Consider the following 24834-nt stretch of genomic DNA (forward strand, 5'->3'; position numbering starts at 1 on the left):
TATTAATAGCAGACAGCAATTGGGTGAAACAGTTGACATGTGTGTGCAACCAATGTGAAATGGCTAGCTAGTTAGCGGTGGTGCGCGTTAATAGCGTTTCAATCGGAGACATCACTCACTCTGAGACCTTGAAGTAGTTGTTGGCTTTTGTGGAGCGATGGGTAACGATGCTTCGTGGGTGACTGTTGTCGGTGTGTGCAGAGGGTCCCTGGTTCGAGCCCAGTTAGGGGCAAGGAGAGGGACATGTGGACATTTTTCTTATATTTGAGACATTTTATTGAGCTTTTACCTTAAAATGCAGTAATAGCCTGTTGCATTATTTTTTTAAATCTTTCTGTCTATGTTTGAAATTTTAATCAGCCAGTAAACAGGCGAGCATTTCCAATCTAAATTGAATTCTATCTAGCACAGTGAGAAAGCTGTAGAAAGGGAAAGGGAGAGGGGGAAGGGAGGAGAGAGAGAGAGAGAGAGAGTAGTTTCACAGTTTGTTCTAAAGAGAATGATTCATCCCAGCCTTTGATTCTGCATTCATCTTGCAGGATGTTAGTGTGTGTGCGTGTGTGCGTGCGTGCGTGTGTGTGCGTGAGTGCTTGCACACACACACACACACACACACACACACACACACACACACACACACACACACACACACACACACACACACACACACACACACACACACACACCCAGGAGGAAGCCCACTAACACACGGCATATCACTCCACTACTAAACGCTGCTCCGCACGGGGGCTAATAGGAAACCCTCAGCCCCAACTGGCCCCGCTGACAGGCGTATCCTTAACATCACGTCCCTCAGCAGCAGTTGTCATCCTCATGTCAGATGATCCAGTAGGCATCTCTCCTCCCTCCATCCCCCCAGCCTGTCCGCCCACCCGTGACCAAGTAACGAGCCACATTTCACCGGTAGTTCTTCCCCCGACGAAGGCCGTCTCGCTGCGCTATTGATCGCTAGTGCTGTCTGGCAGCCAGAGATGAGGAGAGGGAGGAATAATTGGAAGAGGCTTCAGTTGGGGGAGCAGTCAGGCAGGCAGGGGAACAGGGAGATAGACAGGAATGGAGACAGACAGGCAAGCAGATAGCCAGAGAGGCAGACAGGGAGACAGGCAGGCAGAGAGACAGCAAGCAGGCACAGACGGGCGTCTCTCGCTCTCTCACACGGTTGAAAGAAGGCCCTAACTCTCGCTCTGTCTCTCTCTTTCTTTTCCCGTTACATACTCAACCTCTCTCCATCTATCACACACAGAGCATATGACTAGCCCCCACTGTATGTGTGTGTGGAGCCATTGGAAAAGCTGGGGGAGCGTCTGTATTTGTCCAGTCTATTTGTCTATTGGTGGACATTGGCCATTGAAACAGGTCTTCCTCCTCACCCATCTGTTGGAGAACAGAGGACCAAAGCTCTATAAATATACATTGATAAACATGATTATCCTATATGATAGTATTGTCAGGTCCTGGTTGATGTGTCAACAGTATGTGCTGACCTAGCAAACACAGCAATGTTGTGTCAACATTGAGTCTATATTGTGGGGTGGTTGTGTATGTTTGCTGATGTGTTTGGTGCGGGGGTTCGAACCGGTTCAGGAATTAGAACCGAAAACTGGAAAATGTTAAAAAAAATAATCAGATCTGGGAATGAAAGTGATCTATGCTGTTCCGGAACAGAACTGTTATTTTAAAAGCAAGCGAACTGGTTAATAATGTTATTTTACATTCTGGGCAGTTTTTTTCAGTCCCACAAAAAAACGCAACAAGCCCTCCCTCTGTCACTCAACATATTCCAGTGTCTGCCAAGCCAGCTGAAAATCTTTGCCAGTGTGTGTGCAGTCTACCTGCCCCTCCCCCTCTGAAGCATCGCTGTAGCCTACTGACGTTACAAACGTGATTCAGGAATTAGGGAGAGATTTTTAATTAGAGAACAATGCATGGATACATTTTTTCAATGCTAGTTACAGATATTCAGTGGTGGGGAAAGTACCTAATTATCATACTTGAGTAAAAGTAAAGATGCCGTAATAGAAAGTTACTCAAGTAAAAGTGAAAGGCAGCGAGTAAAATACTACTTGAGTAAAAGTCTAACTAAAAGTATTTGGTTTTAAATATACTTCAGTATTAAAAGGAAATGTAATTGCTAAAATATACTTTAGTATCAAAAGTAAAAGTATAAATAATTTAAAATTACTTATATTAGGCAAAGCAGATGTCACCATTTACTTTTTTAAATTTACGGATAGCCAGGGGCACACTCCAACACTCAGACATTATTTACAAAAGATGCATGTATTTAGTGATTCCGCCAGGCCAGAGGCAGTAGGGATGACCACATGTTCTCTTGATAAGTGCTTGAATTTGACAATTGTCCTGTCCTGCTAAGCATTCAAAGTGTAACAAGTACTTTTGGTTGTCAGGGAAAACTTAAAAAGTACAATATTTTCTTCAGGAATGTAGTGATGTAAAAGTTGTCAAAAATATAAATAATAAAGTACAGATTTTTTTTTAACTACTTAAGTAGTACTTTAAATCATTTTTTACCTATCGTACTTTACACCACTGCAGATACTATAGTTATCACGTTTCACATTGGATTTATTTACTACAAAAAAGTAAGACGTATTTCTTATTCTGGTGACGCTCTGCACACACAAGCTTGTTCGCTAGCTAGCTAGCTCTGGTCCGTCCAAATCTCTGACGTTCAAAGACATTCGAAGTTCCTCCATAGAAGCCGGTCCTCCGTAGGTATTCTGTGGGCCTAATACAGATAATGCATGTCGTCATCACAAGATACCCAGGGCTTCGGCCAAGCCTTGTCTGTTCATCGCGCATGTCAACAACTATTGATTGTATCAATGTGGTAAGTGCTAATGGTGTACTAATTGATGTATGCTGTATTGTTGTGTTAATGTCCTCCTTGTCACTCAGCCTGCTGTTCACTAAGGTGAAGCTGGAGGAGGCTCTGCATGGGCCAGGTATAGCACTCCAGACCTGCCAAGACATGCTGCAGCTCTTGCAGAGGCGCTATGACTTCATACGCACCAGGTACGTGGATGTTTCTGCCTGTCTGTCTCTCTGTATGTTGCGTATTGTTACATGTGGGTGCGTCCATTCCGTGCATGTGTGTGGGTGTCTGTGTCTTGTGTGTATAATAGGGACGATACCAGTATCGTAACGCTCCTTAGTATCGTGGCAAGGAAACAAAACACGAAGCAGATTTATCTTCATTAGGAAAACAGCCCAAATGTTGGAAACAAACATCATCCGGAGTCACATTTTATTTATTTTCCAAACAATAGCACACAATATTTTATATACAGCAGTTTAGGTCTGAGATAGTTCTGCTTCCTGTTTTCATAATTTCCATGGAAAAAAATACGATAGTACTTGTATTCTCCCAGGCCTATAGTGTATAACATGCTTGTATTTCATGTGTGGGGGTGTGCATGCATGTACGTGCATGTGTTTTGTACATGCGTGCATGAGTGACTGTGCGTGCATGTGTCTACTGCACTATGGGTGCATGTCTGGGTAATGGCTGCTGCTGTGTGCTCAGCGGGAGCTTCATAAGATGCTGTGTATTGATTAGCTGTCATGTGGTGTTGCAGTGAGGGGGATGACAGCAGCAGTATCCACCCACCAGAGCCACTTCCCCTCAGCCACAAACCCAGCGGTCTCCACCTCACCCTGCCAGACTTTCAGGACCCTGAGACTGGTGTGTATACTGTACACAGGCTCTTGGGAGTGTACTGATGTTTATTTAACCTTGTCTCGTTGAGCATAAAAGCTACTTTGCAAGAGAGACCAGAATTTGCATCTTTACCAAATATGACCTGCTGTTTTGTAAATTAGGGGTTTTCGTGCATGTGTACTGATTGAGAATGAGAACTGTTCCCGGACCAGATTGAGTGTGTATGAGGATACATATATCATATCATCAGTCTGTTTCACTGTATGTGTGCTGAGTCTCCACTTTTCCTGGACCAGGCTCTGTGTGTATGTGTACTGACTGAGTATCAGTTCTTCCTGGATCAGGCTCAGTGTGTATGTGTACTGACTGAGTATCAGTTCTTCCTGGATCAGGCTCTGTGTGTATGTGTACTGACTGAGTATCAGTTCTTCCTGGATCAGGCTCTGTGTGTATGTGTACTGACTGAGTATCAGTTCTTCCTGGATCAGGCTCTGTGTGTATGTGTACTGACTGAGTATCAGTTCTTCCTGGATCAGGCTCTGTGTGTATGTGTACTGACTGAGTATCAGTTCTTCCTGGATCAGGCTCTGTGTGTATGTGTACTGACTGAGTATCAGTTCTTCCTGGATCAGGCTCAGTGTGTATGTGTACTGACTGAGTATCAGTTCTTCCTGGATCAGGCTCTGTGTATGTGTACTGACTGAGTATCAGTTCTTCCTGGATGTGTACACTGGCTTCAGTGTGTATGTGTACTGACTGAGTATCAGTTCTTCCTGGATCAGGCTCAGTGTGTATGTGTACTGAGTATCAGTTCTTCCTGGAGGCTCAGTGTGTATGTGTACTGACAGTATCTTCTTCTGGATCAGGCTCAGTGTGTATGTGTACTGACTGAGTATCAGTTCTTCCTGGATCAGGCTCAGTGTGTATGTATACTGACTGACTGTATCAGTTCTTCCTGGATCAGGCTCAGTGTGTATGTGTATTGACTGAGTATCAGTTCTTCCTGGATCAGGCTCTGTGTGTATGTGTACTGACTGAGTATCAGTTCTTCCTGGATCAGGCTCTGTGTGTATGTGTACAGTTCTTCCTGGACTGAGTGTGTATCACTGAGTATCTTCCCTGGATCAGGCTCAGTGTGTATGTGTACTGACTGAGTATCAGTTCTTCCTGGATCAGGCTCAGTGTGTATGTGTACTGACTGAGTATCAGTTCTTCCTGGATCAGGCTCAGTGTGTATGTGTACTGACTGAGTATCAGTTCTTCCTGGATCAGGCTCAGTGTGTATGTGTACTGACTGAGTATCAGTTCTTCCTGGATCAGGCTCAGTGTGTATGTGTATTGACTGAGTATCAGTTCTTCATGGGTCAGGTTTACTGTGTATGCTAGTGTATAATGTTGTGTGTGTGCTGATTGTCAGCTCTCTCTGGGTCAGGTTCTCAGAGTGGTCCGTCCCTCGCTGCGTCTCGTCTGGGGCAGGCCACTTCAGAGGTGTCAGCCATCAGCTCCGCCCACAGACAGGGTCCCGCCTACATCTGGACCACCCTGGAGCGCATCTGGCTGCAAGCAGGTACAGGAGGGAGGGGGACTACACTACTATCTAGTCTACTACACTCCAGTGTACACTGGAGTCGGCTAGGAAACGTGTGTGCTTCTTACCTACTGAAATTAGCTACAGGAGGGATTGTAGACTCTACCACCGGAGTGTACACTCTAGTGCTGGAGGTACTAGTGTACACTCCACTGGAGTTAGCTAGAGGGTATCCTACCCTATAATTGTGACCTGAGCAGAGAGAAAGGTCGCTATATTATAACATTGGATGAGTTAGGGTCGAGTCCACCGTGTAGGATTTTAACCTTTAGACTGAACCTTTACATTTTTCACTGCAAAACCCACTGAACACTCTTGATTACATCACATCAGATACACATATACTGTATCCAGTGGCGGCTGGTGTCGTAGGTAACGTGGGTACACAGGTCGAGAGATGAATTGGAGTAATCAAGGGGACACAGTGGCACATTCTTACACACTCTTGCCTCCTTCTAGCTGATCTGCGGTGTGTAATCATTAGTCCAAACAGTTATTGGATATATTCAGGTAGGTCCCTCGCCGTTTTTTGTTCCGTTTAAGAAACGTTTGGCAACAGAATCGGCAGAATGAATGAATAACCCCCTGATCACCTGCACACACAGTTCACTTTCAAAGCAGCCACATACATAACTGCTAACCGCTACACCATATTAACGTTGTAGTCAACAAACTACATAGAACTAACGCATTTGTAAACCCACAATCCAATCCATGTGTACAATCACGCAGTACAGACAGTGTCCAGTAAGCAGTTTAGCAGTTACACTGGCGGGCCCCGGTAACAATAAACTAATAAAACAGAATGCTTACCTTGACTTGGAAGAGTTGCTATGTTAGATAGCCATAGCCAGCTAGCTAACATAAATAGCATTCTTCTCTGTATTAGCTAAGTGAAAGGTAAACTAAGAAGAAAAATATTACAAATATAGCTAGCTCTCTCTGCTGCTGCTTCTCCTTAATTTTGAAGAAAGGAATTTGTCTTTGTCTCCGAGTCAACTACCCACCACACGTTTTGCACAGCAGTGCTAGCTAGCTGTAGCTTTTGCTTTCAGTACTAGATTAATTATCTGATCCTTTGATTGGATGGACAAGATGTTAGTTCATACTGCAAGAGCTCTGATAGGTGGGTGGACGTCCTCCGGAAGTCGCCATAACTGTGTAAGTCTATGGAAACCATGGTGCTACTCAAGAGGGTGTCGTTGAGGCTACTGTAGACCTGTAGTGTTTTAATCAGTTATTTGGTGACGTGACTATATTTAGGATAGTTTTATCTAAAAAATGATCAAATATATATATTTTTAAAATTGATTTACTGAGTAGGAGAGTCCTTGTCTTCCTCCTATGAGGAGCCTCCACTTAATGTAACTTCCTGCCCAAAATCTCACATCATGATTGGTCAAATAGTCAGGCAGCACAAACACACACACACACACACACACACACACACACACACACACACACACACTGCACACACCACACACACATACAAACAATCACATGACCTGGCACACACACACACACCACACACACACACACACACACACACACTGCTCTTCTCCTCAGGGCAGGACATAGGAAACAATCAGCACCTGGCTCCACTGGCTCCACACACACACACACACACACACACACACACACACACACACACACACACACACACACACACACACACACACACACACACACACACACACACACACACACAACACACACACACACACACACGGGCACACGGGCACGCATGTATGCATGTATGCGCGCACAGACACAGCCACTATGAATGATTCATGTATATTATTGGTGTTGTTCATTTTGGAGAGTCCAGGTGAGGAATATGAAAAATAGTTTATATAACAGGGGATAATGCTTCGAATAACTATTCTTTCCCCAAATTAAAATAGGGATCCTAAATAGCCTTTTTTTATCTTTCTGACTAATGTTATATGAGTGTATAATAGCGTGCACACAAAGCTCCCATCTAGCTCCCATCTGTGCCCACTTCAAATAACAGATAAACAAACATTTATTCAGTCTGTCTCTCACACACACAGACACATACACACATGGGTATGCATCCACAGACACACACACTTTACTGGGCTAGTGCACATACCGTGCCAAGTTTAATTTTTAATTCACACAATACCCCATAATGATGGTGAAAACATGTTTTTAGACATTTCTGCAACTGTATTGAATACAGAATCATCTAATTTACATAAGTATTCACACCCCTGAGTCAACACATTGTAGAAGCACATTTGCCAGTGATGTGTCTTTCTAGGTCTGGATCATTTCTAGGTCTCTCCACATCTGGATAATGCAACATTTGCCCATTTATTATTTTCAAAATTCTTCAAGTTCTGTCAAATTGGTTGTTGGTCATTGCTAGAGAATCATTTTCAGGTCTTGCCATAGATTATCAAGTAGATTTAAGTAAAAACTAACTTGGCCACTCAGGAACAGTCACTGTGTTCTTGGTAAGCAACTCCAGTGTAGACTTGGTCTTGTGTTATTGTCCTGCTGAACAGTGAACTCATCTCCCAGTGTCTGGACGAAAGCAGATTGCAGCAGGTTTTCCTCTAGGATTTTTCCTCAGTTTAGCTCCATTCCGTTTCTTTTTTATCCTGAAAAACTCTCCAGTCCTTAACTATTACAAGCATATCCATAACATGATATCCGTAACACTACAAATACCTAGGTGTCTGGTTAGACTGTAAACTCTCCTTCCAGACCCACATTAAGCATCTCCAATCCAGTCTTTGCTAGGTAAAGCCCCGCCTTATCTCAGCTCACTGGTCACCATAGCAGCACCCCCCCCCCCCAGCACGTGCTCCAGCAGGTATATCTCACTGGTCACCCCCAAAGCCAATTCCTGCTTTGGCCGCCTTTCCTTCCAGTTCTCTGCTGCCAATGACTGGAACGAACTGCAAAAATCATTGAAGCTGGAGACTCTTATCTCCCTCACGAACTTCAAGCACCAGCTGTTAGAGTAGCTCACAGATCATTGCACCTGTACATAGCCCATCTGTAAATTGCCCATCCAACTACCTCATCCCCATACTGTATTTATTTATTTATCTTGCTCCTTTGCACCCCAGTATCTCTATTTGCACATTGATCTTCTGCACATCTATCACTCCAGTTTTTAATTGGTATACTGCAATTACTTTGCCACCATGGCCAATTTATTGCCTTTACCTCCCTTATCTTACCTCATTTGCACACACTGTATATCGAATTTTTCTACTGTATTATTGACTGTATGTTTACTTATTCCATGTGTAACTCTGTGTTGTATGTGTCGAACTGCTTTGCTTTATCTTGGCCAGGACGCAGTTGTAAATGAGAACTTGTTCTCAACTAGTCTACCTGCTTAAATAAAGATGAAATAAAATAATAAATGATGCAACCTCCACTTGAAAATATGGAGAGTGGTACATAGTAATGTGTTGTATTGAATTTGCCCCAAATATAAAACGTATTCAGGACAAAAAGTGAATCGCTTTGACAATTTGCTGTTTTACTTTAGTGTCTTGTTGTTGTTGTCAATTAGTATTAAGGAGTAACCATGATGTTGTTTACCATCCTCAGTTTTCTCCTATCACAGCCATTGAACTAAGTAACGGTTTTAATATCACCATTGGCCTCATGGTGAAATCCCTGAGCGGTTTCTATCCTCTCTGGCAACTGAGTTAGGAATGACACCTGTATGCTTCTCACCCATGTACACACAATACTCCATAAAACATGTTTTTTGAGATTTTTGCAAATGTATTGAAAATTAAATACAGAAATATATAATTTACATAAGTATTCACACCCCTTTGCTATTACACTCCAAATTGAGCTCAGGTGCATCCAATTTACTTTGATCATCCCTGAGATGTCACAACAACTTGATTGGAGTCCACCTTTTTGGACATGATTTAGAAAGAAACACACCTGTCTACACTGAGTGTAGAAAACATTAGGAACACTTTCCTAATATTGAGTTGCACCCACTTTTGCCCTCAGAACAGCCTCGCTTCGTCGGGGCATGGACTGTACAAGGTGTTGAAAGCTTTCCACAGGGATGCTGTGGCCCACATTGACTTCACAATCCCTCTACAGTTGTGTCACGTTCACTGGATGTCTTTTGGGTGCTGGACCATTCTTGATACACATGGGAAACTGTTGAGCATGAAAAACCCGGCAGAGTTGCAGTTCTTGACACATGTCTCAACTGTCTCAGGGCTTATAAATCATTCTTTGACGTGTCTCCTCCCCTTCACCTACACTGATGTGTAGTGGATTTAACAAGTGACTTCAGTAAGGGATCATAGCTTTCACCTGGAGTCACCTGGTCAGTCTATGTCATGGCAAGAGCAGTGTAAGGTCCCACAGTTGACATTACATGTCAGAGCAGAAACTATACCATGAAGTACAAGGAATTGTCTGTAGATCTCAGAGAACGAATTGTGATGGGGCATATGTCTGAGGAAGGGTATAAAACCATTTGCAAAGTGTTGAAAGTTTCCAAGAGAACAGTGGCCTCATCGTTGAGAAATTGAAAAAATATGGAACTACCCAGACTCTGCCTGGAGTTGGCCATTTGACCAAACTGAACAACCGGGCAAGAAGGAACTTGGTCAGAGAGGTGACCAAGTATCCAATGACCACTCTGACAGAACTACAAAGTTCCTTTGATGAGATGGGGTAAACCTGCCAGGAGGACAACAGTCTCTACGCCAATTCAACAATCTGGACATTATGGGAGAGTGGGCAGATGGAAGCCACTCCTGAGAAAAAGGCACATGACAGCACACCTAGGAGGTTGCAAAAGAAAGGCACATGACAGACTCCGAGCATAAGTTAAAATATTCTGTGGTCCGATGAGACAAAAATGGAAGTATTTGACCTGAATGCAAAGCGCTATGTCTGGATACAACCAGGCACAGCTCATCACCCGTCTAACACAATCCCTACTGTGAAACATGGTCGTTGTAGCATTCTGCTATGGAGATGCCTTTCAGTGGTAGGGACTGGGAGACTGGTAAGTATAGAGGTAACAATGAATGGACCCAAATACAGGAACATCCTTGATGAGAACCTGCAAATGACCTTATACTGGGGCGAAGATTTTACGTTCCAAAAAGTCAATTTCCCCAAGCATACAGTCAAAGCAATGCTGGAATGTCTTCAGAACAATAAGTCCTTTAAGTTGCTGTGCCGAATCCCAGACTTGAATCTCATTGAAAATCTGTGGAAAGACTTGAAGATTGCTGTTTACCCGCCGCTCCCCATCTAACTTAGCAGTGCTTGAGAAAATCTGCAAGGACGAATGGGAGAAAATCCCCAAATCCAGATGTGCAAAGCTGATACTGACACACCCAAGACAACTCAACAATTTAATCGCTTCCAAAGGTGCTTCTACAGAGTATTGACTTGGGTGTGAATAGTTATGTAAATAAGATATTTCTGTATTTCATTTTCAATTAGCTAATATTTCTAAAACGTGTTATGGTGTGTATTGTATGTAAAAAAAAAACAAAAAAATAAAAATCAATTTTCAATTCAGGCCGTAACACAACAACGTGGAATAGGTCAAGGGGTATGAATACTTTCTGAAGGTGCAGTATATAATTCCCTATTTCTTCTCAAATAAGTTGAAATGGAAAAAATATATTGGATTTTCTAAATTGTAGAAACAATGTTATTTTGTATAACTTATAACTTAAATTCTAAAACAATTGGAAATGAACTTTTCTTCCACTTTGACATTACAGAGTTTTTTTTGTGTAGATTCTGTGTTTTAAATCCATTTCAATGGCCCTTTGTAACCCAACAAAATGTAGAGAAAGTAATGTGTTGTGTATACTTTATAAAGGCACTGTACAATTTCACGTTCCTTTAGTCAACGTTAAAAATATTAACATCCCAAAATGCCCTTTTTTTGACGTTGTTCATTTGAATACATATTGTTTTGAACTGTACAAGTACATCACATTTCCAGATGAGTCTCTACTAATTCTGAAGGTATGATACATGTTATGAGTACCACCAACACACTGAATGGGAAAATGGATTCAAAAGGGAACTCCCTCTGCTGGTGACTTGCTGAATGTGCAATCTTAAAGGAGGGCTGTGAATGATTAATGACCTATAATGTAAATGTCTATGTATAATATGGGTTATATCATTACAGGACCAGAAAATGTCACGTGTTTAAAAAGTATATTGTCACAAACAATATGTAAAAAAATAAACTAAATAAAAAAGTTGTTTTGCGATATTAGTACTTGTTATATTTAATAAATTAATGTTAATGTGTATTTCAGAATCTAGACATACTTCATTTTTGAGAGAACACTATAGGTAGCATAATGACACCAAGATGTTGTCTGTATCACGTACAATTAACAGATCATTATGTCTCACAGGAGACATGTATCGGTCTAAAAAGGGACTACAATGGTTTGTGATACAAATGTAAAAAGAATGTAAAACATCCTTCCTCCCAATGCAGTTCCTATGGAAGAATTGCCAGAACAATCTGAGATACCCAAAATATTTTCCACTCTCGCTGGCGTGGAACCGCTACAGTTGTAAATGAGTATAAGTTCTCAATCAACTTACCTGGTAAAATGAAGAGAAATGAAACAAGAATCATTTATTTCGAACAACGGGGATGTGACGTGTCGGCCTGACTTTATCTGCACGTACTGTACTGCTTACTGTTCCATCCAGTGCTCATGCTCTCCCTCTCCCCCCCAATCCCTCTGTCTCTCTCTTATCCCTTCATGTATCTCCCGTAGGAGAGTTGTTCATGGCAGACGGACGTGTGAAGGAGGCCCAGTTCTGTGTTCAGGAGGCAGCGGTGCTCTCTCCCAACTCCCACTCTGTGCTGCTGCTGAGGGCCAGGCTGGCCGAGCTCAAAGGGAACCAGGACGAGGCCAAGAGCTTCTATGACGAAGCCCTGGCCATCCACCCCAACGGACACCGCATACTGCTGCACCTGGTGAGAGAGACACAGGCACACACACACAGGTTTGATGAGAGACACACACACACACACACACACACACACACACACACACACACATACAGTCCAGATGAGAGTCACAGACACACAAAGGCCTGGGGCACATCAACAGACCTATTATCATCAGTAATGGCAGATTACCATCCCCAAACTTATCTGTGAGCCATAGCACTCTGTAAGAAAGGGTCCAATCGTAAAGATTGCCAGACCTACCTCATCTCCTGATCTCTTTCTAACTCCTACTCTCTGCTGACCCCCCCCTCTACTTTCTCTCTTCTCTCCCTCTCTCTTCTCTCCCTCTCCCATCTGTGCTGACCCAGTGGATTAATCAGAGCAGCTCTGACCCCTCTCTGTTGTCATGGTGAAAGTCTAGAGAACTAGAGAATGTGAACTCTCCCATTACCCCACATGCCGGCTCCATAGTCACCATACATTGGTTGTGATGCCATAAATGCTTCTCAATTCTTAAAACAGTGGCTGCAGTGTGACCACATAAGGGCTCTCTCTCGCTCTTTGTGTGTGTGTGTGTGTGTGTGTGTGTGTGTGTGTGTGTGTGTGTGTGTGTGTGTGTGTGTGTGTGTGTGTGTGTGTGTGTGTGTGTGTGTGTGTGTGTGTGTGTGTGTGTGTGTGTGTGTGTGTGTGTGTGTGTGTGTGTGTGTGTGTGTTGGGAGTACACAACCCCCATGGGGTAAGAGAGGGTGCTTCTCTCTTCCATATTTGGCCAGTGGGAGTACCAATCCCTGCGGTGATGAGGAGCTGAAACACGGCCAGCTGGCACTGGCCCACTCTGGATCTCTCCTACGACAGATGTGTGTATGTGTGCGTCTGTGCTCGTGTGTAAGCAGAACAGCATATTATGTGGAGTATGGTCAATCATGCTTGCTCCAATCCAAGTATTACCAATCCAGCACCAATAGTGCGTTAGCTCCTCTCTCTGCCTGTACCAATTTTCTGTAATGAGGGTTTTGGTGTTCGTCCGAAACTCCTATCCCTTAACCCCAGAGGCCGTTTTAACATGGTCCTGTTCTTTGTTTTATGAGCTTAATTTACAAGCAAGCTAATAATAACTTGGTTTAACGAGCTACGGTAATTAGCAATGTAGCTATCGCAGCACCGTTAGAGCATGTTCTCCAGACTCGCTCTTCTTCTCTTCGCTCGCTGCCTAGCAACAGCTCATTCCCTCCATCTTTCTGGGTGTTAGGACCCAAAAATATACTCCCTCAACTCCCCCATAAAACTGTGTTATACAGTGATGATGTAATCTGTGTTCAACATAACCAGCGGGCTACGGTCTCACACCAAGGACGAGGATTAACCAGACAGTGATTTTATTCTATTCACTAGGTCTATGCAGTATTTATAACCAGCACAGGACCTTACAGTGATGAGAAGAACATTTTTTGTCAGCCCTATATCTGTTCTCACACCACTTGCCACAGGAACATGAGAAGGGGAGTATGAGTCAAGGAACAGATATTTAGAAAACCCGATAGCGTTATGAGAGTGGATCACACTTTCTCATGTTATCACACACTCGTGTGTGTGTGTGTGTGTGTGTGTGTGTGTGTGTGTGTGTGTGTGTGTGTGTGTGTGTGTGTGTGTGTGTGTGTGTGTGTGTGTGTGTGTGTGTGTGTGTGTGTGTGTGTGTGTGTGTGTGTGTGTGTGTGTGTGTGTGTGTGTGACTAAATGTGTGTAGGATGTGTGTATGTAATGTATGTGACGTGTGTGTGTGATACATTATGAAAGCCAGTGTGGTATGACTCATCCCCAGGGTGTATTTTTGGATGGGTAGTGATGGCTAGGTTGGGAAGCCAGTGGATCTGAGCTGAGCTGTGGCCTTCCCTGCACTGCCTTCTTCCTGACTCTGCTGTTAAATGATTCTCACCACCACTCTCAACATCCTCCACATTCCAGCACCTCTGCTCCTCTCCTCTGCTCGGCCTGCTGCTTTGCTGTGAGTCAGTTGGCTACACATAGGTCTCTTCTCACTGAACCGGCTGCTCTCTTCCTCCTCACACTTTCTGTCTCTTTCTCTTGTTCTTCTACTCACACACGTACACACACATTCACAGGCAGATACAGACACTCGTGTACAAACACACAGTCAAGGACAATGACTTAATCTCATAGAATTAACTGTGTTCCAGTGATCAAATGGCCCTCTCTCTCTTTCCTCCCTCCTTTTCTTCCTCTCTATCTCTCTTCTCTCTCTGTATGGGGGAGGCTGGCAGCTGACTTGATAATGCAAATACATTATTTATAACACTTCGCGCCTTCTTTAGCTCTTTATGGGATTGCCTAGCAACCAGGGAAATATATTCTATTGAGCAAGACCTCTGATAACCAGATATAAATGAATATAGGAGGAAGGGAGTTGACTTGTTTGCATGTGTTCACCCCTTTCTCTCTCTTTCATTCTCTCTCTCTCTGTTTGTTTTCTCTCCCTCTCTTTCCTTCTCCCATCCCTTTCTCTCTTTCATTCTCTCTCTCTCTGTTTGTTTTCCCTCCCTCTCTTTCCTTCTCCCATCCCTTTCTCTCTTTCATTCTCTCTCTCTCTCTCTGTTTGTTTTCTCTCCCTCTCTTTCCTTCTCCCATCTCTCTCTCTCTCTCTCTCTCTCTCTCTCTCTCTGTTTTCCCTCCCTCTCTTTCCTTCTCCCATCCCTTTCTCTCTCTTTATCTGAATTGGTATGCATTTGAGAGATTGGATTCACTTGTGTATTATTGACTGTTGACACAAGGCGTCTCATATCCGTGGCCCGCCCTGGCTGTGTGTCAGGTCACGGGCAGGTTAGTCTCCTTCTGATGCACTCTGAGTCTGGCGAGCGAGACTACGGTCATGCGAGCAGGCAGTGGGGCAGGGAGGGGGAGATGAAGAGCAGTGATAGAGACAGGGCTATTAGGGATAACTAAGGCTACCAGGGATGGGGATTTTAGGGATAGGGCAGGGGTTTTCAAACTTTTCTTTCCCAGGGACCCCTGCCCAGGTAAACCGGCGACCCAGGACCCCCATCAAATGTTAGCAAAAAATATATAATCACATCTTTTCTCATCATCTGGTGAATGATCATGGCAAGTAGAAGTAATCAACGTTTTAAAATGAATACTTTTGGTCGACAGATTCATTATCTTGACCTCCCCACAGTTCATTGGAAGAGGGAGTGTAAACTCTTAACAAAGTATTAAGTAGAAAGGTACCTTGGCAGCGTAGAGAAAAGTTTTGAAGCTAATTGCCTGCACTTCTATGCATTTTGCCATGGCTAATGCTTGGCTAATTCCTCTACTCAAACATTACAACAAAATCAACATTTATTCTAGCTTTTATTTGATTGTTAGTTATCAAAAATGTTATTATTTAAAAAGATATACTGTACACTACCGTTCAAAAGTCACTTAGAAATGTCCTTGTTTTTGAAAGAAAAGCTATTTTTTTGTCCATTAAAATAACATCAAATTGATCAGAAATACAGTGTAGACATTGTTAATGTTGTAAATGACTATTGTAGCTGGAAACGGCTGATTTTTAATGGAATATCTACATAGGTGTACAGAGGCCCATTATCAGCAACCATCACTCCTGTGTTCCAATGGCACATTGTGTTAGTTAATCCAAGTTGATCATTTTAAAAGGCTAATTGATCATTAGAAAACCTATTTGCAATTATGTTAGCACAGCTGAAAACTGTTGTCCTGATTAAAGAAGCAATAAAACTGACCTTATTTAGATTAGTTGAGTATCTGGAGCATCAGCATTTGTGGGTTCGATTACAGGCTCAAAATGGCCAGAAACAAAGCACTCTCTTCTGAAACTCGTCAGTCTATTCTTGTTCTGAGAAATGCTATTCCATGTGAGAAATTGCCAAGAAACTGAAGATCTGGTACAACGCTGTGAATTACTCCCTTCACAGAACAGCGCAAACTGTCTCTAACCAGGATAGAAAGAGGAGTGGGAGGCCCCAGTGCACAACTGAGCAAGAGGACAAGTACATTAGAGTGTCAAGTTTGAGAAACAGACGCCTCACAAGTCCTCAACTGGCAGCTTCATTAAATAGTACTCGCAAAACACCAGTCTCAACGTCAACAGTGAAGAGGCGACTTCGGGATGCTGGTCTTCTAGGCAGAGTTGCAAAGAAAAAGCCATATTTCAGACTGGCCAATAAAATTAAAATATTAAGATGGGCAAAATAACTCACTGGGCAGAGGAACTCTGCCAGCATTGCTGAGTCGCCTCTTCAGTGTTGAAACTGGTGTTTTGTGGGTGCTATTTAACAATTAATTTATAGAAATACAATTAGGGCTGTGACAGTCATGAAACTTTGAATGCCCGGTAGTCCTGTCTTCAGTCAGCTGTTCTTTCCACACACACAAAGAAATGGTTGCTTCTGCCAGGAATCTGACACTTGGTCGCAAGTGGATCTTCCAGCAAGACAATAACCCCAAGCACTAATCCAAATCCACAAAGAAATTGTTAATTGACCACAAAGTCAACATTTTGCAATGGCCATCTTACTCTCCAGTCTTGAACCCCATGGATAACCTGTGGTTTGAATTGAAAAAGGCAGTCCATAAATTATTATATATTTTTTACATTTAACCTTTATTTAATTAGGCAAGTCAGTTATGAATAAATTCTTATTTACAATGACGGCCTACACCGGCCAAACCAGGATGACACTGGGCCAATTGTGCGCCGCCCTATGGGACTCCCAATCACGGCCGGTTGTGATACAGCCTGGAATTGAACCAGGGCATCTGCAGTGACACCTCAAGCAGTGCCTTAGACCACTGCGCCACTCAGGAGCCCCAAAAGAGCTGACGACTACGGAAAAGTGAAGAAAACCCCCCTGATGAAGTCCAAATGAAATGTGGAGAATAAATTCAAACACTTTTGAGATTTTGAGTAGGCTACAGCCTGATATTTGTCTCAGCCATCATCACATGCTACCACTGGGATCACCGCGGAGCAATTGTATGGAAGGCATATTAGGAACTCCATCACTCCTTCTCTTCAAAGCTCCTCAACCCTGCATTGGTCAATTATCACCCCTGCTCAAGTCAAGCCTCACTTCTCTTTTTCACCGCTCACCCTTGCACTCATTTATTCACAATGAGCCTTTCCATTGGCCCAAATACATGCTAAGAGCCGACAACAACAACAACACATGTGGAGGTATACATTTGGGAAAATGTAGCTAGCTTATCTAGGATTCAATTGATTTAAATGACAATGTTGCTAGATAATATGGATATTGTTAGCACTCCACTGGCCGCATGTAAACACAACCACTCCACTTCCTGGATCTGGGCTAACCTATTGCAATCTTAGAATTCTGGTACACCGCCAAAGCGTAATATGGCTAAATAACATGGGTTGGTTTAATCAGTTAAAGCAATCCGTGCCCATTTCAACATATTTCCCAAAATGTAAGCAAATTAATTGGGTATAACTCATTGATCCTGCTTTGTAACTAGACCTACTCCATCTAGTTGGGGTGCTAGCTAGCCTGTATATAAAATAACATAGCTCGCTTGCAAGTGAAGTCCTCTAGTTTGTGTATGTAAACATGACATTTCCCTAAGCTATTGTTGCTAGTATCTTTGAAGATAATGTAATCATTATGATGATAAATGATAATTGCTAGCTGGCTCTTTGAATTTTTAATTTAATTAAAGCCACTTTCTTTCACTATACATTTCAAGCTTCTGCCTCTAACCCTAGGAAACTATATTCCACCTTACCTTCTCCTCCCTCCTTAATCCTCCACGCCCTCCCCCCCTCACTCCTCCCTCTCTGTGAGCGACTTTGTCAACCACTTTGAAAGGAAAGTTGACGACATCCGCTTCTCATTCACTCCACCTATTGAGTCCACTGGTACCACCCACATATCATTACCCTATGCCTTGAGCTCTTTTTCCTCTCTCTCCAGATGAAATCCTGCGACTAGTGATGTCCGGCCGCCCGACAACCTGGCTGCTCGACCCCATCCCCTCCTCCCTTCTCCAGACCATCTCTGGAGACCTTCTCACTTCCCTCATCAACTCATCCCTTACCACTGGCTGCGTCCCCTCTGACTTTAAAATGGCCAGAGTCACTCGCCTCTTCGAGAAAACAACACTCGACTACTCTGACATCAAAAACTACAAACTGGTTTCCCTTTCTTTTCTTTCCAAAACACTTGAGCGTGCTCTCTCTGACAAACTCTCTCAGAACGATCTTATTGACCTTAACCAGTCAGGCTTCAAGACTGTTCACTCAACCGAAACTGCTCTCCTTTGTCACAGTGGCTCTCCACACTGCCAAGACTGACTCTTTCTCCTCTGTTGTCATCCTCCTAGATATGTCTGCAGCCTTCAATACCTTGAACCATCAGATCTCCTCTCCACCCTCTCGGGGCATGGCGTTTCGTGCTCTGCACACTCTTGGATTGTATCCTACCTGGTAGGTCACTCTTACCAGGTGACGCGGAGAGGATGTGTCTGCACCACGTGCTCTCACTACTGGTGTCCCCCAGGGCTCAGTTCTAGGCCCTCTCCTCTTCTCTCTATGCAGCAAGTCACTTGGCTAGGTCATATCCTCACATGGTCTCTCTTATCATTGCTGTGCGGATGATACTCAACTTCTTTTCACCCCCCCCCCCTTCTGACACCCCGGTGGCGACACGCATCTCTGCATGCCTGGCAGATATCTCAGCTTGGACGTCAGCCCACCAGCTCAAGCTCGGCAAGACAGAGCTGCTCTTCCTCCCGGAGAAGGCCTGCCCGCTCCAAGACCTCTCCATCACGCTTGGCAACTCCACGGTGTCCCCCTCTCAGAGTACACCCAGAGTACAAAGAACCTTGGCATGACCCTGGACAACATCCTGTCATTCTCTGCAAACATTAAAGCAGTGACTCACTCCTGCAGGTTTATGCTCTAGTACAGCTGTCATCAACTAGATTCAGCCGCGGTCCGACTTTTCATTGAGAGGATTGGTTGAGGGGCCAGAACATAATTACAAATCATTTGTAATTTCTTTCAAAAACAAGGAAGTGACCCCAAATGTGATCTTATACAAATGTGGGAAAGGTTTGAAATGATTATGTTTTAGTCAAATATTACATCTGTTTGGGCTTCTTGCGGTAAATTTGCAGCGGTCAAACACCAGTCTCAACATCAACAGCAAAGAGGCGACTCCGGGATGCTGGCCTTATAGGCAGAGTTCCTCTGTCCAATGTCTGTGTTCTTTTGCCCAACTTAATCTTTTATTTTTATTGGCCAGTCTGAGATGTGGCTTTTTCTTTGCAACTCTGCCTAGAAGGCCAGCATCCCGGAGTCGCCTCTTCACTGTTGACGTTGAGACGGGTGTTTTGCGGGTACTATTTAATGAAGCTGCCAGTTGATGACTTGTGAGGCGTCTGTTTCTCAAACTAGACACTCTAATGTACTTGTCCTCTTGCTCAGTTGTGCACTGGGGCACTCCTCTTTCTATTCTGGTTAGCGCCAGTTTGTGATGTTCTGTGAAGGGAGTAGTACACATCGTTGTACCAGATCTTCAGTTTCTTGGCAATTTCTCGCATGGAAAAGCCTTAATTTCTCAGAACAAGAATAGACTGACAAGTTTCAGAAGAAAGTTCTTTGTTTCTGGCCATTTTGAGCCTGTATTCGAACCCACAAATGCTGATGCTCCAGATACTCAACTTGTCTAAAGAAGTTGTATTGCTTCTTTAATCAGACCAACAGTTTTCAGCTGTGCTAACATAATTGTGAAAGGGTTTTCTAATGATCAATTAGCCTTTTAAAATGATGAACTTCGATTAGCTAACACAACATGCCATTGGAACACAGGGGTGATGGTTTCTGATAATGGGCCTCCGTACACCTATGTAGATGTTCCATGAAAAATAATCAGTTTCCAGCTACAATAGTCATTTACAACATTAACAATGTCTACACTTTATTTCTGATCAATTTGACATTATTTTAATGGACAAATAATGTGCTTTTTTTTCAAAAACAAGAACATTTCTAAGTGACCCTAAACTTTTGAATGGTAGTGTATCTCTCTATTATGTGTTGAAATACTTTGGAATAGATTTCCAAAGTTCAAATCAAATGGTGCTGATTTGCTGGTGTGTTTAGTCTTTTATGTCCAACAATAAAAATCAACATTTAACAACATCCATAGTGTACGACCCTACCTCACACAGGAAGCGGCGCAGGTCCTAATCCAGTCACTTGTCATCATCTCCCATCTGGATTACTGCAATTCGCTGTTGGCAGGGATCCCCGCTTGTGCCATCAAACCCCTGAAATGTATCCAGGATGGCGCAACCTGTTTGGTGATCAACCTTCCAAAGTTCTCCCATGTCACCCTGCTGCTCCACACACTCCACTGGCTTCCAGCCGAAGCCTGGGTTCACTACCATGGTACAGTGGCTTGCAAAAGTATTCACCCACCTTGGCATTTTTCTTATATTGTTGCCTTACAACCTGGAATTAAAATGGATTTTGGGGTGGGGGGTTGTATCATTTGATTTACACAACATGCCTACCACTTTGGAGATGCAAAATATTTTTTATTGTGAAACAAACAAGAAATAAGACAAAAAAACAGAACTTACTTGCATAACTATTCACCCCCCCTCTCTACAAAGTCAATTCTTTGTAGAGCTGGAGAGGCAAACCTGCTCCAGCTCCTTCAAGTTGGATGGGTTCCCCTGGTGTACAGCAATCTTTAAAAGTCATACCACAGATTCTCAATTGGATTGAGTTCTGGGCTTTGACTAGGCCATTCCAAGACATTTAAATGTTTCCCCTTAAACCACTCAAGTGTTGCTTTAGCAGTAGGCTTAGGGTCATTGTCCTGCTGGAAAGGGAACCTCTGAACCCGTCTCAAATCTCTGGAAGACTGAAACAAGTTTCCCTCAAGAATGTCCCTGTATTTAGTGCCATTCATCATTCCTTCAATTCTGACCAGTTTCCCAGTCCCTGCCGATGGAAAAACATCCCCACAGCATGATGCTGCCACCACCATGCTTTAGTGTGGGGATGGTGTTATTGGGGTGATGAGAGGTGTTGGGTTTGTGCCATAATAGTGTTTTCCTTGGTGGCCAAAAAGCTACATTTTAGTCTCATCTGACCAGAGTACCTTATTCCATATTTTTGGGGAGTCCCACATACCTTTTGCTAACACCAAACGTGTTTGCTTATTCTTTTCTTTAAGCAATGGCTTTTTTTCTGGACACTCTTTTAAAGTCCAGCTCTGTGGAGTGTATGGCTTAATGTGGTCCTGTAGACATATACTCCAATCTCCACTGTGGAGCTTTTGCAGCTCCTTCAGGGTTATCTTTGGTCTCTTTGTTGCCTCTCTGGTTAATGCCCTCCTTGCCTGGTCCCTGAGTTTTGGTGGGCGGCCCTCTCTTGGCATGTTTGTTGTGGTGCCATATTCTTTCAATTTTTTAATAATGGATTCAATGGTGCTCCGTGGGATGTTAAAAGTTTTGTATATTTTTTTTATAACCCAACCCTGATCTGTACTTCTCCACAACTTTGTCCCTGACTTGTTTGGAGAACTCCTTGGTCTTCATGGTGCGGCTTGCTTGGTGGTGCCCCCTGCTTAGTGGTGTTGCAGACTCTGGGGCCTTTCAGAACAGGTGTATATATACTGAGATCATGTGACAGATCATATGACACTTAGATTGCACACAGGTGGACTTTATTTAACTAATTATATGACTTATGAAGGAAATTGGTTGCACCAGATCTTGTTTAGGGGCTTCATAGTAAAGGGGGTGAATACATATGCAAACACCACTTTTCTATTTTTTTTATCTTTGCGAATTTTTTGAAACAAGTTATTTTGCGGATTTGACTTCACCAATTTGGACTATTTTGTGTATGTCCATTACATGAAATCCAAAGAAAATCCATTTAAATTACGGGTTGTAATGCAACAAAATAGGCAAAACGGCATGGGGGGGGGCGAGTACTTTTGCAAGTACTGTATTTACCTACAGAGCAGCAAGAGGAACTGTCCCTCCCTACCTTCAGGCTTTTCTCAAACCCTATACCCCAACCCGAGTACTCCGCTCTGCCACCTCTGGTCACTTGGCCCTCCCACCTCTATGGGAGGGCAGCTCCCACTGTGGAACCAGCTTCCCCCTGGAGCTAGGACAGCAGAATCCCTGCCCATCTTCCAAAAACATCTGAAACCCTACCTCATCAAATAGTATTTTAAATAATCCCACAGCACCCCTCCCCCAACTAACACTTGCACCACCCCACCCACCCACCACTAGCACTGGCTTTGCTGATAGCTACTTTATTGAGGAAATATTTACTTTCCTTCTGACCGAGATATGTGGTTATCCCTCCTAGCAATCTTAAAATGAATGCACTAACTAAGTCGCTCTGGATAAGAGAATCTGCTAAACAACACACATTTCTATAAAATGTTTGACTTGGAGTAAGTTGAGCAAAGTGGATATTTTTCAAATCCTTCATGATTGTTGTATCGTAACGGGCCCACAATGTGGTTGGTTGCTAAAGTCATTTTTTTTTAAATATATCTGGCAGTTTTTTCTGCATAACATTTAAAAGTAGTCCCTTTTAAGGTTTAGAAAAAGTGACTGGTAAATGCTAACTCCCATTCGTATAAGCTAAGTTGTTTTTAACTGTAATGCAGTTTATTGGTAAAGATGACATAAACATGCATTGGGTAGACATCCATACAGCATTATACTCCATTTTTTACCTCAATATAGTGTGAAATACACATATATACAATAGACTAAATGTAGGTAAAATTTTCTGGAGAGTAATGAAGAGATTCGGGATCTGTCCCCCACGTGTTTCCAAGGCATTTCCATTGTTTGGGTCGAGTTCCATGGACCTCTTTACCACTTCTGTGGTTGAGCCAATGGCAAGATGAGCAAATGTAAGAGTTTTCTTCCCAGGTGTAGTACAAGGCATAATCACTGGGATGTGAGGTAACAACAGGGCCAGGCCTCTGTTAAAAGTATTAAAAAGTACAAAGTGTGTTAAGCCTGTGTTAAAATATGCTTAAAATTATTAAGACAAAAAAAGTGATTGTGTTTGTGAAATAAAGCTAGATGTGGTTTTAAAAAGGTAGTGGAAATATTTAATTTAGTACAGAAATTTGTAGGCGGCTTGACTTACCCTGTCCCGCGGCTTGAATTACCCTGTCCCGCGGCTTAACTTACCCCATCCCGCGGCTTAACTTACCCTGTCCCGCGGCTTAACTTACCCTGTCCCGCGGCTTAACTTACCCTGTCCCGCGGCTTAACTTACCCTGTCCCGCGGCTTAACTTACCCTGTCCCGCGGCTTAACTTACCCTGTCCCGCGGCTTGATTTACCCTGTCCCGCGGCTTAACTTACCCTGTCCCGCGGCTTAACTTACCCTGTCCCGCGGCTTGATTTACCCTGTCCCGCGGCTTGACTTACCCTGTCCCGCGGCTTAACTTACCCTGTCCCGCGGCTTAACTTACCCTGTCCCGCGGCTTGATTTACCCTGTCCCGCGGCTTGACTTACCCTGTCCCGCGGCTTAACTTACCCTGTCCCGCGGCTTGATTTACCCTGTCCCGCGGCTTGATTTACCCTGTCCCGCGGCTTAACTTACCCTGTCCCGCGGCTTGATTTACCCTGTCCCGCGGCTTGATTTACCCTGTCCCGCGGCTTAACTTACCCTGTCCCGCGGCTTGATTTACCCTGTCCCGCGGCTTGATTTACCCTGTCCCGCGGCTTAACTTACCCTGTCCCGCGGCTTGATTTACCCTGTCCCGCGGCTTGATTTACCCTGTCCCGCGGCTTGATTTACCCTGTCCCGCGGCTTAACTTACCCTGTCCCGCGGCTTGATTTACCCCATCCCGCGGCTTAACTTACCCTGTCCCGCGGCTTAACTTACCCTGTCCCGCGGCTTAACTTACCCCATAGCCAGGGTCATTTGTGCCAATAGACCACTTTTTTTGGACACGCTATGTTTTCAAAACTGTAATGTATACATTCATTCTGATTATTTACAGGGATACACAACACCCTGAAATATATGTAGAAATATTTGTTAGAAAGACCCTTGATTTTTCTTTTTTTTTTCATCTTTATTTAACCAGGTAGGCAAGTTGAGAACAAGTTCTCATTTACAATTGCGACCTGGCCAAGATAAAGCAAAGCAGTTCGACAGATACAACGACACAGAGTTACACATGGAGTAAAACGAACATACAGTCAATAATACAGTATAAACAAGTCTATATACGATGTGAGCAAATTAGGTGAGATAAGGGAGGTAAAGGCAAAAAAAGGCCATGGTGGCAAAGTAAATACAATATAGCAAGTAAAACACTGGAATGGTAGATTTGCAGTGGAAGAATGTGCAAAGTAGAAATAAAAATAATGGGGTGCAAAGGAGCTAAATTAATTAAATAAATACAGTAGGGAAAGAGGTAGTTGTTTGGGCTAAATTATAGGTGGGCTATGTACAGGTGCAGTAATCTGTGAGCTGCTCTGACAGTTGGTGC

General features: G+C 43.4%; 1 protein-coding gene across 1 annotated transcript in view; it reads left to right on the top strand.

Moving 5' to 3' along the window:
• ttc7a (tetratricopeptide repeat domain 7A) overlaps positions 1-24834 on the top strand; it is a 51602-nt gene that overhangs the window by 23228 nt on the left and 3540 nt on the right. Inside the window, exons 16-19 of the mRNA XM_035754049.1 lie at positions 2941-3057; positions 3621-3727; positions 5136-5270; positions 12092-12294. Of these exons, the coding sequence (XP_035609942.1) occupies positions 2941-3057; positions 3621-3727; positions 5136-5270; positions 12092-12294 (562 nt within the window). The remainder of the gene's footprint in view (positions 1-2940; positions 3058-3620; positions 3728-5135; positions 5271-12091; positions 12295-24834) is intronic.

Source organism: Oncorhynchus keta, chromosome 36 (assembly GCF_023373465.1).
Source record: "Oncorhynchus keta strain PuntledgeMale-10-30-2019 chromosome 36, Oket_V2, whole genome shotgun sequence".
Taxonomy (NCBI): domain Eukaryota; kingdom Metazoa; phylum Chordata; class Actinopteri; order Salmoniformes; family Salmonidae; genus Oncorhynchus; species Oncorhynchus keta.